At 35.4% G+C, this 17,011-nt stretch overlaps 1 protein-coding gene across 33 annotated transcripts in view; it reads left to right on the top strand.

Moving 5' to 3' along the window:
* SEC31A (SEC31 homolog A, COPII component) overlaps positions 1-17,011 on the top strand; it is a 71,371-nt gene that overhangs the window by 7,080 nt on the left and 47,280 nt on the right. For 29 of the 33 annotated variants that reach the window (XM_060654739.3, XM_060654716.3, XM_060654736.3 and 26 more), the window contains exons 2-8: positions 4,499-4,581; positions 5,247-5,370; positions 7,226-7,424; positions 9,608-9,703; positions 10,598-10,738; positions 12,089-12,231; positions 16,070-16,169. In XM_060654739.3, coding sequence (XP_060510722.1) covers positions 4,503-4,581; positions 5,247-5,370; positions 7,226-7,424; positions 9,608-9,703; positions 10,598-10,738; positions 12,089-12,231; positions 16,070-16,169 — 882 coding nt within the window. In that variant the 5' untranslated portion in view covers positions 4,499-4,502. Of the gene's footprint in view, positions 1-4,498; positions 4,582-5,246; positions 5,371-7,225; positions 7,425-9,607; positions 9,704-10,597; positions 10,739-12,088; positions 12,232-16,069; positions 16,170-17,011 lie in introns of those variants that run through there. The other 4 variants (XM_060654710.3, XM_060654713.3, XM_060654714.3 and 1 more) reach the window with 2 other exon arrangements.

Here is a 17,011-nt window from a genome sequence, read left to right as displayed (position 1 = left end):
AATCTAGCTAAAGCATTACTCAGAGAAAATTCAAAGCCTTAAATACTTACAAAAAATAAGTAACAAAAATGAGTGGGTTAAGCATTTAACTTAGAAAGTTAGGAAAAGATCTAAGTAAATGAAAAGAGAGTGGAAGGAAGGAATTAATACAAATAAAAGAAATTGATGAATTAGAAAACAAAAAGGACTACTAAACTACTAAATTGGCTGTTTGAAAATAAGTCACTAGCTAAGCTGATCAATTACTAAGAGGAGGGTAGGGGGAAGCAAAACACAAATATATGTAATAAAGACTAGTAAACATAAATAGCATAAATTAAAAGAATCGTGAGTCTGTGTTGTTCAAGTCTGAAATAATGAGAAAATCCGTAAAGAAAAAAAATTAAAGGATTATCATAGGAAAATATAATTTAAAAAAATGACTTTGTATAAAGGAAATTCAAATAGATCAATTTCCATAAAAGACCTTCAAAAGTACCCAGCCCACATGTTTCATGAGAGAATTCTGCTAAATCTTTGAAGAACCAATAATTCCAATGCTGTTATTGAAGTTGTTTTAGAGCATAGAAAAAGAAGGAAAACTTTTTTTTATGACTCAAGTGTTATGACATTGGTATCAAAACGTGACAAGATTGCACAAAAGAAGAATAGACTCAGTCTCACAGCTCTAGAAGCAAAATTCTGTTAAACAAATGGAATCTAGCAACACGTTAGTAGAAATACATCATGAGAAGTTTATTCAAGGTACAAAAAGATGGTCCATATTAAGAAATCTGTTAGTATAATTTGTTTCAGTGATAGACCTAAGAAGAAGAATCTGTTCATTCTGATTACCTAATAAAAACGTTTGACAGAATTTAATACCTGGTCTTTATAAACAGCATTGAATAAAACAGTAATCGATGGCTAATTTCCTTACATTATATATATTTATATCTATATGTGCATATGTATGTGTATTTCAAATCCTAAAGTCATGCTCCATGGTGATATAGTAGGCTTTTCCACTAAAGAAAGGAACAAGAAATCCCACTGTTATTGCTACTGTTTAATATGGTAGTACAAATACTATTAGCCTTTGTATAACAATAACAAGACAGTCTATATAATAGGGGTGGATTAGGGGTGAGCCACATTTACAAACAAACCAAAACATAAAATACTTGGGAATAAACAAACCCAATATGTCAAAAAGCTTAAAATAATACTGAAAGATAAAAAAAGAAGACTTAAAAGGCAACATGTTCTTATTGGGAAGATTCTGCATTATGTCAGTTTCTCCATAAATTTATTATTATTTTTAATTTTTTTAAATGTTTATATTTGAGAGAGAGAGAGAGAGATCATGAGTGGGGAAGGGGCACAGAGAAAAGGAGACACAGAATCCAAAGTAGGCTCCAGGCTTTGAGCTGTCAGCACAGAGCCCAATGTGGGCCTTGAACTCACGAACCACAAGGGCAGGACCTGAATTGAAGTCAGATGCTTAACGGACTGAGCTACCCAGGCGCCCCTGACCATAAGTTTATTAATTTGATGCAGATTCAGGAAACATATTAACATTCTCTTTTTTTCTGGAATTAGACAAGAACTATTCTGAAGTTTATGTAGTAAAATAAACAGTAATAATAGCAAAAAAAAAAAAAAAATAGGGTGGGAGAAAAGCAATGGATAGAGGTTATTGGAATCATACTTCTATAAAGCCTTAGTATTTAAAACAGTGGAGTGCTAGCATGTAAATAAACAGCAGATGGACATAAGGAATGGAAATCCAGAAATAAACCTAAATATATACAGGAATATAAATCCTAATCTACATCATAATACCTATAGGAATATAAGCCTAAATATAGGAACTTAGTACATGATAAAAGTGATTATCTTAAAATTAGTAGGAAAAAGATAGACTTTTCAATAGTTTTGTTGTAATAAAAAAATAAACTATGAACATACATCGTATACCAGGACCTGAGTCAAAATTTAAAAGAAAAGCCACAAATGAATTTGCCTAGAAGAAAAATATGGGTGAATTTCTTTATAACCTTGGCATGCAAAAGGCCTTTGTAGTTAATCAAAATTCAGAAACCATTTTTAAAAAAATGATAAATGTGACTCCTAATTCATGGTACCTCCATACAATGGAATATTTTTCCATGATAAAAAGAAATGAATTATCAAGTCACAAAAAGACAGGGAAGAATTTTAAATGCCTGTTGCTAAGTGAAAGAAGCCAATCTCAAAAGGCTACATACTATGTAATTATAACTAAATGACATTCTAGAAAAGGCAAAAGTATGAGGAGAAGGAAAGAGATCAGTGGTTGGCAGGAAGGAGGAGGAGGGATGGGGAGAGGAGGGGGATAAAGAGGTGGAACACAGAATTTTTAGGGCAGGAAAACTTCTGAATGATACTATAACTGTGGGTAGGTGGATATGTGTCATTATTCATTTGTCAAAACCCAAAGAGTATACCCTAAAGTAAACCGTGGACTTTGCTTGATAGTAATACACCAACATAGGTTGGTTGTAACAAATACACTACTGTGGTACAGGACAGTTTTATGGTGGAAAAGGCTGGGGTGGGGGTGAGGGGAGGGGGATGGGGGAGAAGGTAGAGAGGTATGTGAGAACTCTATACTTTTCACTCAGTTTTTCTGTGAACCTGAAACAGCTCTGATAAATCTATTTTTTTAAAAGTCAAAATCTTGGGGCGCCTGGGTGGCTCAGTTGGTTAAGTGTACAACTCGATTTCGGCTCGGATCATGATCTCACAGTTCATGGGATCAAGGTCCGAGGGATTCTCTCTATCTCCCTCTCTCTCTGCCCTGCCCTTCCCCTGCTCATGCGCGCGCTCTCTCTCTCTCTCCCTCTCAAAATAAACATTAAGAAAAAGAATCAAAATCTTGTGAAAGGTAAGAAAAAAAATCGTAACCAAAGTAAAAAAATAAAGTCTGACAGACAACTCAGTAGAAAAATAGGCAAGAAGTATAGACAAGGATAGACAGAAAAGGTGTATTATGGATGGCCCATAACCTTATAAAAAGATGCTCAACATTATGGTATCAGAAATGCAAATTGTAACTACTTAAGAGTAAACATTGTTCATCTATCATTAGTAAAAATCTAAAAGTGTTCCTCTTGTAAGGTGGTAGAGGGTGTGAAACAGTATAGTGATTATGGAGAGCAACTTGACAATAATCATCAACATTAAATTGCATTTATCTTTCTTTTTAAGGTTTTAAATCTTATTTTTGAGAGGGAGAGAAAGTGAGCATGAGTGGGGAAGGGGCAGAGAGAGAAGGAGGGAATCCCAAGCAGGTGCAGAGCCCACTGTGGGGCTCGAACTCACAAACCCATGAACTGCGAGATCATTACCTGAGCCACAATCCAGAGTCTGCCGGTTAACTGGCTGAACCATCCAGGTGCCCCAGAATTGCGTTATCTTTAACCCAGCAGTTTTGCTTCTGGAAATTTATAGCTATCCTGGCCCATGAATGGAATAACATGTCCATATGGCTATTTATTTCAGCATTGTTTGTAAAAATAGCAAAAGATTAAAAACAACTCCAGTGTTCACCAGTAGTGGACGAAGTAAGTAAATTATGGTACATCTTACAGTGGAATACTGTGCCATGTAATATATTTATGTACAATAACAAAAAAATTTTTTAAAACTACAGCACAGTATTTTTCTACCAAAGTGACTTTAACAGAAAATAAATAAACTAGTGGTATATGGAACCGTAGCTTGGAGTGACCGGCTATTTAAAATTTCTGCTAAATTTATCTTTAAAATCTGTGATGTTACTACATTCTTCTCTGAAATTAGCCTGTTTTAATTTAAAATTAATTTCTAAAACTGCTCTTGCAATTTAGTAATCCTGCTTTCAGAAGATGTACCTTGTTTATTGCGTGCCTTCTCTGGCCCCTGATGTACCGCCACCCGTCCTTACCTGAGAAGTATATTGTGTAGCAAAGTTAGTCCCTCACTCTATTGTTTTCTTTTTTTTTTTTCAGACTGATTTTTTAGTTGAAGGACTGTAATTTGTAAACAATTCGAAAAGCCCTGTATTTGTCTCAATATAATTTAACAAGTTTTTCTTCTTTCTACTATTGAACATTCCTGACAAATGATAACGAAACCAGTTTGATTTATTGGCATTTGAACATTCTAATGATGTAGTCATTAGTTAAGTGTATTTCTATGTAAAAAAAGTCTATGTTTTTTTTTTTAATTTTTTTTTTAATGTTTATTTATTTTTGAGACAGAGAGAGACAGAGCATGAACGGGGGAGGGTCAGAGAGAGAGAGAGGGAGACACAGAATCTGAAACAGGCTCCAGGCTCTGAGCTGTCAGCACAGAGCCCAACGCGGGGCTCGAACTCACGAGCCGTGAGATCATGACCTGTGCCGAAGTCGGACACTTAACCGACTGAGCCACCCAGGCGCCCTTCTGTGTTTTGACATGTTCAGTTTATTTCTGTATAAAATATTCTCTTTAGCAGGATGAAGTTAAAGGAAGTAGACCGTACAGCCATGCAGGCCTGGAGCCCTGCCCAGAATCATCCCATTTACCTAGCTACAGGTAAGTTCAACAGAGAGAACATAGTAGGAGTCACTTATTTCTTCTTTTCCACATTTGGCCTATCCGCGCCTGTCCTTTTGAAATTCATATTAAGCTTTATCTCCTCTAGAAAGCCTCTCCTTCCCTAGCAGGATACCTCCATCCTCCTCGTGAACTGCGTTCAGTGACCTTCCTCTGTTTCCTTAGCACCTTGTTCATTATAGCATTAATCATGATATGTTACATTTATAGTGTGTTCCCCACTTCATAAGAGTTCTTTCATCATTATTCCTCCAGTGTTAAGCATGATAGATAACATATTAAAAAAAAAAAGCTAAGTATTGATTTGAATGAATGAAGAACAATTTTGATGCTAGCATTTTTATATGAAGAGTTACATCATTTGTAGCTATAAGCGGACATTGTAAATAATAAACATCTACATGTTTAAAAAATTACCTTCGCTACCCACTCTTAGAAGCATTATCTCTAAGCCTTGTGTCAGAATCTCATTGCTGTAGTAATTTAAGCATCTGTTCAATGGCACATATCCTGAGATTTTAGTCACTAATGCAGCATTCATGAATGAGATAATTGAAAAACATGCATTTAATTTCTGTTTTGTATGGTTTTCTCCAAGTCTTTTATTTTTGCATGTGTACTCACCATAAATGTATTTTCTATAGGAACATCTGCTCAGCAGTTGGATGCCACATTTAGTACCAATGCTTCCCTTGAGATATTTGAATTAGACCTTTCTGATCCATCCTTGGATATGAAATCTTGTGCCACTTTCTCTTCTTCTCACAGGTATGAGGTTGATTAATCTTAAATTCACATTATTTATGGTTGTGATTATTATGTTGTGGTTGATGCCTAATTTATCTATAAATAGGGTATTATTAGAAACTGCAAGGAATACCATCAATTACATGAAATATTTTGAGAAAAAGTATATGAGTGGATTTCTATTTTTTTTTTTTAATATAATTTATTCTAAAATGGGCTAACATAGAGTGTATAAAGTGTGCTCTTGGTTTTTGGGGTAGATTCCCGTGGTTCATTTCTTACACACAACACCCAGTGCTCATCTCAACAAGTGCCCTCAATGTGCATCACCCATTTTCCCCTCTCCCCCACCCCCATATCCACCCTCAGTTTGTTCTCTGTATTTATGAGTCTTTTATGGTTTGCCTGCCTCCCTCCCTATATGAGTGAATTTCTGTGGAAGTAAAAGACTTTTTTATTGCTGACTGATGTGCGGGATAGGAGGGAAAGGCTCTTTTCCAGTAGTTTTTTTCCTCATGATACAGTAGACATACTTTCTTTTACCTTCTTTATCTCACCTGTTTACAAAAAAAGGGTAAGTATGGTCAAAAAAAGGAGTGGTTGGATAATATTAAGATGTTGTTAAGATAATATTAAGATGTTAATAGGATTATCTCTGAATGGTAGGTTATTTTTATTTTTTCCTTGTACTTATCTATATTTAAAAACATTTCGCAGAGATTTTTATTGACATGATTTTTGATACAGTGTTATTTGGATCGCCTTTCCAAGTACTTAACACCCCATTGTAATGCAGAAAAAGAACCCTTTCATCTGAGTAGTAAAATATGCTTTATTGTCTCAGTAGTTTGGCAGATTTTGGTGAAGAGATTGTACCTTAGCTAACATAACTTCACATAGCTCAAATCATGAAGTCTCAATGGACCTCTCATCTTCAGAGCCTTCCTCTGTGATGGGAGCTTTAGATGCATTTTGTCTATCAGGTTTTCTACTCACCACCATTTGTTTCATTATATACCTCATGCCACCTTCATATTTCATCTCCTTTCAAACTATAATCTTTTATTGTCCACCAGTGGGGGCACTTGTCATAATAGACATAATTTTGATGTCATTTTTCCACTGTCATAATACATGACTTTTCTTAGAAAATTTCAGGGGCGCCTGGGTAACTCAGTTGGTTAAGTGTCTGACTCTTGATTTCGACTCAGGTCAGACCTAACAGGTCGTGAGATTGAGCCCTGTGTCAGGCTCTGCACTGACAGCATAGAGCCTGCTTGGAATTCTCTCTCTCCTCTCTCTCTGCCCCTTCCCTGCTTGTACTCTCTCTATCTCTCTCTCTAAATAAATAAGTAAACTTAAAAATTCACACACACACACACACACACACACATACGTAAAGAAAATTCCATATAACTCCTTTAACACCTTTACTATTTAACAGACCACTTGTCAGTGAATACTTCTGTAATCAAACAATATCAAGGGAAATGGTTATTAGCTCTATTTTACAGGTGAACTAAAAGCAGCTTAGGAGGATTAAGTAACTCACCCAGGGTCTCACAGTTTCTAAATGGTAAAACCATTCTTAAGCCCATATATTTTGACACACAAATCAGGTATACTTTGTGATAACTATATTAACCTCTACCAAAAAATTTTTACTCTTTAAGATTATAAAATCAAATATGCACATATGAATACAAATAAAAACTAAAATGCTATTTCACCAAGTCATGCACAGTTACCAGGAATAGAGGAAAAGCAGTGTTTTTAGATTATTTATGAAAACATAGGAATTAAGTATGTAATTTCAAATTCTTTTCTATAGTTATTTGACTTAAAAAATGAGTCATTTACTCATTTTCTCTTAAAGGTACCACAACTTGATTTGGGGGCCTTATAATATGGATTCCAAAGGAAATGTCTCTGGAGTTCTGATTGCAGGTGGTGAAAATGGAAATATTATTCTTTATGATCCTTCTAAAATTATAGCTGGAGACAAGGAAGTTGTGATTGCCCAAAATGACAAGCATACCGGCCCAGTAAGAGCCTTGGATGTGAATATTTTCCAGGTTAGACTTTTGACATTTATTCATAATTCTTGAGATATGTGCTGCTTATTTGAAATAAGAATATGAGGGGTGCCTGTGTGGCTCAGTCGGTTAAGCGTCCGACTTCACCTCAGGTCATGATCTCATGGTTCGTGAGTTTGAGCCCTGTGTTGGGCTCTGTGCTGACAGCTCAGAGCCTGGAGCCTGCTTCAGATTCTGTGTCTCCCTCTCTCTCTGCCCCTCCCCTGCTCACACTCTGTCTCTCTCTGTCTCTCTCAAAAATAAATAAACATTAAAAAAAAAAAAGAATATAAATCTACTATGCCTCAGTCTTGGAATTGAAAGCTAAAAATGTATGCCTGTGCAGGTTGATGAGTGAGTGTATTTTTTTGAAGAATGGAGGGTTCAGAGTTGGGATCAGGGTAAATGATAATAATTCTATGGAGGGGATAAGGCTGATGGGTTTAATTCTACAAATCTGGAGCTGTAATGCCATCTGAGGATATTTTTTATTAAACATTAGGAGCTCCAGAGGTTGGAAACAATGACTTTTAAAAGTTTGTGCTAGTTCAGCATTAGGCTAGTGCTGTGGTGTCTGGTTAATCCTCTGTTTTATTAATTGAAAAACTTTGTATTCATGACAGCGATTACTGCTGTATCAAATAATTAGAAAATTACACAAATACAGTGCAAATCTAATGGGTAGACAAGAGTTAGTCTACTGTTGCCATCATAAGCATTACTGAATATTAACTATATAGATGTATTGGTTAGTAAAGATCTTGAATTAATAGGATAGTAGAGCATAACAACCAAAACATAAATGTTATCTTAAGAAAGTTTAAAATGGGGCCACTGGGGTGGCTCAGTGGGATGAGCTTCTGATTCTTGATTTCAGCTCAGGTCATGATCCCAGGGTTGTGGGGTTGAGCCCGAGTTGGGCTCCACACTGCGTGTGGAGCCTGCTTAAGATTCACTTTTTATCTCTTTCTTTCTCTCTCTCTCTCCCCCTCTCTCTGCCCCTCTCCTCAGCTCATGCTCGCTCTCAAATAAAAAGTTTAAAATAGTTATTTTTCTTGTATTATAAATAGGTACTTAGGATACAGAAATACAGAAATCCAAACTTCATTTCTATAGTTTATGGTACCTACTCTTTAGGTTAGATAGCTAGTTCTTTTGCTAATGAAACAACTGCTGATTATTGGTTAGTGTGTTGTATTATAGGTGACTACAACCATAGAATTCCTCTATTTCCATAGTTACATGATGGTCGATCAGGGAAGAATTTATACTAAGAATGAATAATAAGGGATGAAAGTCAATATATGAAACTCATTATCTTTCTGTACTTCCTATCACAGTTTTAGGGTATTGTTGATCCTTAAGGTATGCAACAGAGATAACCTAGAAATACTGCCACCCAGAACAAGATTGAGTGTAAATGAACTAGCAGTACATGAGGATTTAAGACAAGAGACACGAGATTTTTGTAGCCCTGTATTGGTCCGGCTCCAGAAGCTGGCTTTGAGGTATCTGTAGATAGATGCTGTTATTTTAGGATTCAGTTATTGGTCTGAAAGCAATAATTGGTTTTGTCTGTTTTTGCCTTTTACAATCAGATCCCCTTCTAGGGATGCAGAAATGATAATCCCCATATGGTTGCATGATTGTTTAAGAATTTATCCATATAATTATTTTTTTAATGTCTTATCATGTCAGTAGACATGTTATCTTGTGAATGAAGTAGAATTTTATAATACACATCTCTAAAACATCATTGCAGTTTCATGGAGTGCCTCGGTGGCTTAGTCAGATAGGCATCTGACTTCAGCTTAGTTCATGATCTCTCAGTTCGTGAGTTCAAGCCCGCATCAGGCTCTGTGCTGATAGCTCATACCCTAGAGCCTGCTTCAGATTCTGTGTCTCTCTCTCTACCCTTTTCCTGCTTGTGCTCCATCTCTCTGTCTCTCAAAAATAAATACACGTTAAAAAATTTTTTTTAATTAAAAACAAAAATACAACACTATCACAGTTTCAGATTATTATGCATAGTATTTAGGAATTCTTGAGTTCTGCTTTTTTTAATTAAACAGAAAAGTCGTGTGCCCTAAAACTCCTAGATCTTTCCATCTCTGAACAGTTAATTCTGAGTTCTCTTAATTATTCTTAAATGCTGTTTAGTTATTAATTATTTCTTACTGCAGACTAATCTGGTAGCCTCTGGTGCTAATGAATCTGAAATCTACATTTGGGATCTCAACAATTTTGCAACTCCAATGACACCAGGAGCGAAAACACAGGTATTGTGTTGATTTTAATGTAATCAAAATAACCAAAGTCAGTTCTTCAACACTTATTTCATTTTTTTCCACACAAAATATATTTGTTTAAAATCAGTGTTGTTATTGATTTTCCTTAGGTATTGTAAAGTACAGTATTAGTAAATGTGTTTCTTCAAGGTATCAGTGAGTCCTCAACAGCAAATATTTATTCAGTGCCTAACACCAGATATTGTTTGATGTACTTGACATATAGTAGTGAATAAAATAGACAAGTCTCTGGTAGTTTTTTCAGATATAATATTATATATAGTATAGTATTTTGCATTGTGTAGTATTTTGACAATATCCAACCACAGAATAAAAATCATAGACTAGAAAGGAAACGAAATCTTTAAAAAAACAACTCCATCCCTTTCCTATGTATTTCTAATAAGAGAGAACAATCCTCCACTTGCCTCCTTGAAGTTTATCTTACAATGGACCCCAACATTTTGGCAATCTTAGAGGTAGCGTAATGGTAGCATAAGATCTACCATTTATAAAGATATTCTTCTAGTGGTCTAGGCTGTAACTTTTGTTCTCCCTAGTTGTCTGTCATACTGATCACCGTCTACTTTGTAGTTCATTATCTACCTTGTGGCAGTTGCAAAGTAAAGAAAAAGTGCTTGATTTATAGCAGGAGCTTAATAAATGCCTGGTGAATGAGACAGTATTAAACAAGGTAATATACTTGAAGTGGCATATATCTGAGCTTTAAGATGTATTGTATATATTGAGAACTTATGAATATAAAAAATTTGTGGAATGAATAGGTCAGATTTAAATTAATCCCTTCTTAAAAAGAAGGATCAGATTTTATAGTTAAATTTGACTGTAATTGGGAAATGGTTTTTAGTAGTTTATTCCTTTTAGCCTCCAGAAGATATCAGCTGCATTGCATGGAACAGACAAGTCCAGCATATTTTAGCGTCAGCCAGTCCCAGTGGCCGGGCCACTGTATGGGATCTTAGAAAAAATGAACCTATCATCAAAGTCAGTGACCATAGTAACAGGGTAAGTATATGATTGATTTATAACAAACATGTTATGTTTCTGCTATAGGTATTTCTATATTGTTTGTCCGTGTTGACAGCAAATCAGATTTTTATAAAGGCAAATCCTGTCTTTTCATGGACCAATCATGTTGGAATGAGAAGATTTTTCCTTGGGGAAAATAATAAAGTTTCCAATAAACCATGCTGGATATTATTAATAATGAAGGGAGAGATTGTTAATTAAATAGCTTCTTCCCTGATATACTGATTGTTTTTATTTTATTAGCTGTTTCAAAGTATTATAGTAATATTTTATCTTTAGCTTTCTCTAGAACACACAAATTTTTCCTGCTAGTAATTGTGTGACTGTGAACTTGTAGTTGCCAAACTCCTGGCTTCATCTCCTCTCATTAAGTACTGCTAAAGTGAGCTAATATTCTCCTACTTGCCCAGTAGATGTAGCTGTATAACACATTAAATTTTTGACCTTACAGATTCCTTAATACTGTGTGACAGTGTGCTATAAAATAATTTAGACATAATTTAGGGCCTTATTTTGTTTGTTTTTAATTACATTATTTAGTTTGACATTTTTAGAAATAAGTTTGCCTAAATCCGAGAATGTATATATAATTTAACTATAACAGCAAAAAACTATTTAGAAGAATATTTCATCAGGGTATTGTTTTCCAATGAATTAGGAATTTAAAACAAGTTTCAGTTGAATAAAGCATTTCAATAAGCATTTCAGTCATCTTCTGGAATATTTAGTGGGACCTAAACTTCCAGGTAATTCTCAGTAGTAATGTTAATTTATTCTATGTGAAAATTTAAATGGTAGTTGTTGCTTTAGACATTTTGTCTTGATTTTTTTGGCAAAATAGAGGAAAGGTGTGGATTTTTTTGTTATTATAATCTTTTATCTGTTTTCATTTTTCTGAAAGTATTAAATTTAAATTTATATAAAACTTTCCTCCTAGTTACAATTTTGACGGGTAAACTCATTTTTGGTACAGAATTATTCTGATCCAGAATGGTGATGTGTATTGAATAGCGAGATGAATTGAAAACATTCAACCTTTTACTTTAAAACTACTGTTTTAAGACTGTTTAATAAAATTTAATCGTTTTATTTAATCATTTAATCAAGAAGCATCATAGCTTGACATCTCCAAATGCAGGCTCTGAAGATAGCTGTCAGGGTTCAAAATTTAATAGTTTTAAGTTTGGGTTTTTTTTTTTTTTAAATAAACTAAGCCTGAGCTGATGTTTTCTACTGTTTGTTTCAACAAAGGCATATTCCTCAAGCTCATTTTGGCTCTTCATAAAGTAATAGGATTGATACAGTGTGAGCCTTAACTATCTGCAGATGCATTGCTCTGGGTTGGCGTGGCATCCTGATGTTGCGACTCAGATGGTCCTTGCCTCTGAGGATGATAGATTACCAGTGGTCCAGATGTGGGATCTTCGCTTTGCTTCCTCTCCACTCCGTGTCTTGGAAAATCATGCCAGGTATCCTGCTGCTCGTCTAAGGAACTTGATTTATTTATTTTTAAAAACATATTTACTTCTTTGAATTATCAGATAATTATTTTGAAATTAAGGAATCTCCTTTGTCTCTATCCTGTAAAAGTTAAATGGTTTTTATTTGAAGCAGTAGTCATCTCATTTTCTGTTCCCAAAAATTCATATTATAACAGTACAAAAATGTGTAAAAGGATTTTCCACTGCTTATTTCATGTAATAATTAATAGATCAAATTTCCAGTATATCATAGCACTTTGGGACAACTCATGACATTATACAATTTGATCTTTATTAGGGTCATCATGCTTATGAAGAGTCTTCCATAACATTCAGTGACAAGCAACAATTGAAAAGTTTGTTTTATTTCTAAGTTTTTATTTTAGTTTAAAAGCATTATTGAGAAATTAGCTGGGTTATTCTGCTTTCAATTTTAATAAATGTGCAGATTTTCTACATAGATGTGAGGGGTAAAGCGTGCAACCCTTGGTCTCGGGGTTATGGAGCTTGAGCCCCACCTTGGGTGTAGAGATTACTTTAAAGAAATAAAATCTTTACAAATTAATAAAAATTTAAAAAATCAAAATATATGAGAAATTACTTATGTGAATTCTGGTAGCATTAAATTTAGTTGGTAATTTGGCACATTTCCTGTCATTGATATTCAGGTGTCCAGGGGTTTATACATATTTTTTTCATGGTTTTAAACAAGAAACAAATCTCTTTTAATGGTAGTATTTTCTAGGGCACCTGGGTGGCTCAGTCGGTCCGACTTTGGCTCCGGTCATGATCTCATGGTTCATTGAGTTCAAGCCCCATATTGGGCTCTGTGCTGACAGCTCGGAGCCTGGCGCCTGCTTCGGATTCTGTGTCTTCCTCTCTCTGCCCCTAGACAGCTCACACTGTGTCTCTCTCTGTCTCTCTAAAGTAAATAAACATTTTTTAAAAATTAAGTCTTTTTTTTTTTTATAATTTTTTTTAATGTTTGTTTATTTTTGAGAGAGAGAGAGAGAGACAGCGTGTGAGTGGGTGAGGAGCAAGAGAAGAAGACACAGAATCCGAAGCAGGCTCCAGGCTCTGAGCTGTCAGCACAGAACCCTACGCAGCGCTCAAACTCGTTAACCTTGAGATCATGACCTGAGCTGAAGTCGGACACTGAACCGACTGAGCCACCCAGGCGCCCCAGTCTTTTTGTTTTCTTAAACATGGTCTTTCAAAAAGCAAAAGTTTAAATTTGATTATGTCCAATTTATAAGTTTAAAAAATATTTGTGTTTTTTGTGACCTATCAAAAAACACTTTATCTAACTCAGTGACACAAAACGTTTCTCCTGTGGCTTCTCCTAGAAGATTTATAATATTAACTTTTTAAAAAAAATTTTTTTTTTAACATTTATTTATTTTTGAGACAGAGAGAGACAGAGCATGAATGGGGGAGGGGCATAGAGAGAGGGAGACACAGAATCCGAAGCACGGTCCAGGCTCTGAGCTGTCAGCACAGAGCCTGATGTGGGGCTCGAACCCACAGACTGTGAGATCATGACCTGAGCTGAAGTTGGATGCCTAACCAACTGAACCACCCAGGGGCCCTGAAACAAACAAACAAACAAACAAATAAATAAAATAAATAAAAATCTAGTTAGCTTGCTAGCTCTAATATTTTCTAAGTACTTTGGGGCTTTCTTTCCTATTTAGGGATATATATACTAAAGCTTTAAATCCCTTTTCTCCCACTGGGAGAAGTCTTAAAGTTTGTGACCTCTACTTTAGCTTTAGGAGAAGAGTGCAGTAAAAATGTAATCCTATTCAGATGTTATGCTTCAATCAGCTTTTTAGTAAAGAAAGGATGATTCTGAGAAGTCTTAATATTTTTCTGTTAGATAAGGTTTTATTCATTCATTTAACACATACTTCTTGAACATGTGCTCTGTACCAAGCACTGTACTGAGATTCAGTAACGTAACAGACAAAAATCTCTGCCCTCGGGGAACTTACATTATGGTGGGAGGACAACTAACATTTATATAACATGTAAAATGTACAAACACTATGAATGTTAGCTTGATTAATTCTCATAACAAACCTGTGGTATAGATCCTATTAACCCATTTTACAAATTGGAAATTGAGGCTCAGCAAGGTAAACTTGGCCTATGTCACATAACTAGTCAAGTGCTTACTTCCGACCCAAACTTTCTGATCCCAGAATCCATGCTCTTAACACTTTATTGTACTGCCAGTTTTAGGAGTGATCATAATTTAGCAAGACAGAAAACCATACTGAGTGCTAGGAGCAAATCAACTCTCTAGTTTCTCAATTTTCTCCTTCTAATATATGCAAGAGTTACATTATAGGATCTTTAAGGTCCCTTCCAGCTCTATAATTCTGTGATATTTTTGTCTTTAATACTTAGTAAGAACCTAAATGATCTTTAAAATGTGATATTAAATATGTACAGATTTCTTTCAAAGTCATTCTTGACATGCCTTGAAATTCTTGACGTGCATGATTAGATTCTAATGGGAGGATTGTTATAAAGTATATTATTGATACAATTGTGGAAATTTGAATATAGACTATATATTTTTATTTAAAAAATTTTTTTTGATGTTTATTTTTGAGAGAAAGGGTAGACAGAGCATGAGTGGGGGAGAGGCAGAGAGAGAGGGAAACACAGAATCTGAAGCAAGCTCCAGACTCTGAACTGTCAGCACAGAGCCTGACGTGGGGCTCAAACCCACGAACCGCGAGATGATGACCTGAGCCGAAGTCGGACACTTAACCAACTGAGCCACCCAGGCGCCCCCAGAGTATATATTTTTAAATGTTACATATAAATAATAAATATTTTCAGTATGTAATTGTATTATGGCTACACAGAAGAATGTTTATATCCTCAGAGATAAGTGTAGGGGTGACATGTCATAGTATCTGCAATTAACTCTCAAGTGGTCAGTGTATATATGGAGAAAGAGAGAGAGAGAAACACATTAAGTAAATGTGGCCAAATCAGTGAGTCAGGGTGAGGAATATAAGGCTGTACATCTTACTGTCCTTATAATTTTTACAAAGATTTTAACTTTTTAATTTTTTTTAACATTTATTTTTGAGAGACAGAGAGCATGAGCATGGGAGGGTCAGAGAGAGAGAGAGAGAGACAGACAGACAGACAGACAGACAGAATCTGAAGCAGGCTTCAGGCTCTGAGCTGTCAGCACAGAGCCCAATGTGGGGCCCAAACTCACGAACCATGAGATCATGACTGGAGCCAAAGTCGGACTCTTTTTTTTTTTTTTTTTTTTAATTTTTTTTTAACGTTTATTTATTTTTGAGACAGAGAGAGACAGAGCATGAATGGGGGAGGGTCAGAGAGAGAGGGAGACACAGAATCCGAAACAGGCTCCAGGCTCTGAGCGGTCAGCACAGAGCCCAACGCGGGGCTCGAACTCACGGACCGTGAGATCATGACCTGAGCTGAAGTCGGAAGCTTAACCGACTGAGCCACCCAGGCGCGCCGAGTCGGACTCTTAACCGACTGAGCCACCCAGGCACCCCAATTTTAACTTTTTAAAAATATAATGTTGGAAGCAAAAGCCAATCTTAAACAATTTGAGTTCTTTTCCTATACCGTATTTCCCTGATTATGAGAGGATATTGAATATCTTTTCAGTGATCAAAGAACATACACATTCCTAAATTGCTTTCCAGAAAGATTATATTAAATTACACTTCTATTAGTAGTATGTTTCTCCAAACCCTAAGCAGGAATCATTTGGAAACTTGGTTTTCTCAAGATTAAAAATTTCTTCATCTCGTGTTTTTTATAGGGGGATTTTGGCAATTGCTTGGAGCATGGCAGATCCTGAATTGTTGCTGAGCTGTGGAAAAGATGCTAAGATTCTCTGCTCCAACCCAAACACAGGAGAGGTATGGGGAGGAAATGTTTCTCAGACTTCCAGCCAGTATAATTTTATCTCTAGATGAATAAGAAATTTTCCATAAGGATTCTTTAGTGTATTATTATAATTAAAGACAAGAGATGGAGGTATGTGTGAGATGTTAATCTAGCAGAGATTTTATCAGGAACATTATCTAAGCTCAGCTGTTTCTTCTAAGAAAATCAGCCACTGAAATAGTATATTTGAAATTAGTAACCATCTCCCACTCCCCATTTCCAATAAACTGTGTTTACCTACACTCAGAAATACTTCATTTGATTTATTTAACGTGATCTCTGGAAATCGGTGTCTTCAAAGTTTGGGTCTTTTTCCTGCTTTCCCATTTCTGAAGATCCTGACTTTTGGAAATCAGTAAATGTATGGGTTTTTTTGTTGGTTTGGTTGTTTTTTGTTTTTTCATGTTTATTTATTTTGAGAGAGAGAGAACGTGCAAAAGGGAGTGGCAGAGAGGGAGGGAAAGAGAGAGATTCCCAAGCAGACTCCATCCTCAGCATGGAGCCTGACACAGGGTTTGAACTCACAACTGTGAGATCACAACCAGAGCCGATGTCAAGAATTGGAGCCACCCAGGAGCCCAAGTAGATGTATGTTTTCAATCTCTCTTCTGAACTATACATACAGCAGGAATATAATACATCACAGTATAATATTTGTCATATGTCCTACCCATAGAAATTTAGATGTAGGAAATTTTACCCCTTATTAAATATAAATGTCATATAAATATAACTTAATTGCTTTTAATTGCTTTGGGTTAAGTTAATGGGCTAAAAAATCTCTTAACTATTAAAAATTATTTTTCTTAGTTGA

The sequence above is a fragment of the Panthera onca genome, chromosome B1, assembly GCF_046562875.1.
Source record: "Panthera onca isolate mPanOnc1 chromosome B1, mPanOnc1 haplotype 2, whole genome shotgun sequence".
NCBI lineage: Eukaryota > Metazoa > Chordata > Mammalia > Carnivora > Felidae > Panthera > Panthera onca.
This window is presented reverse-complemented; position numbering and strand designations above follow the sequence as displayed.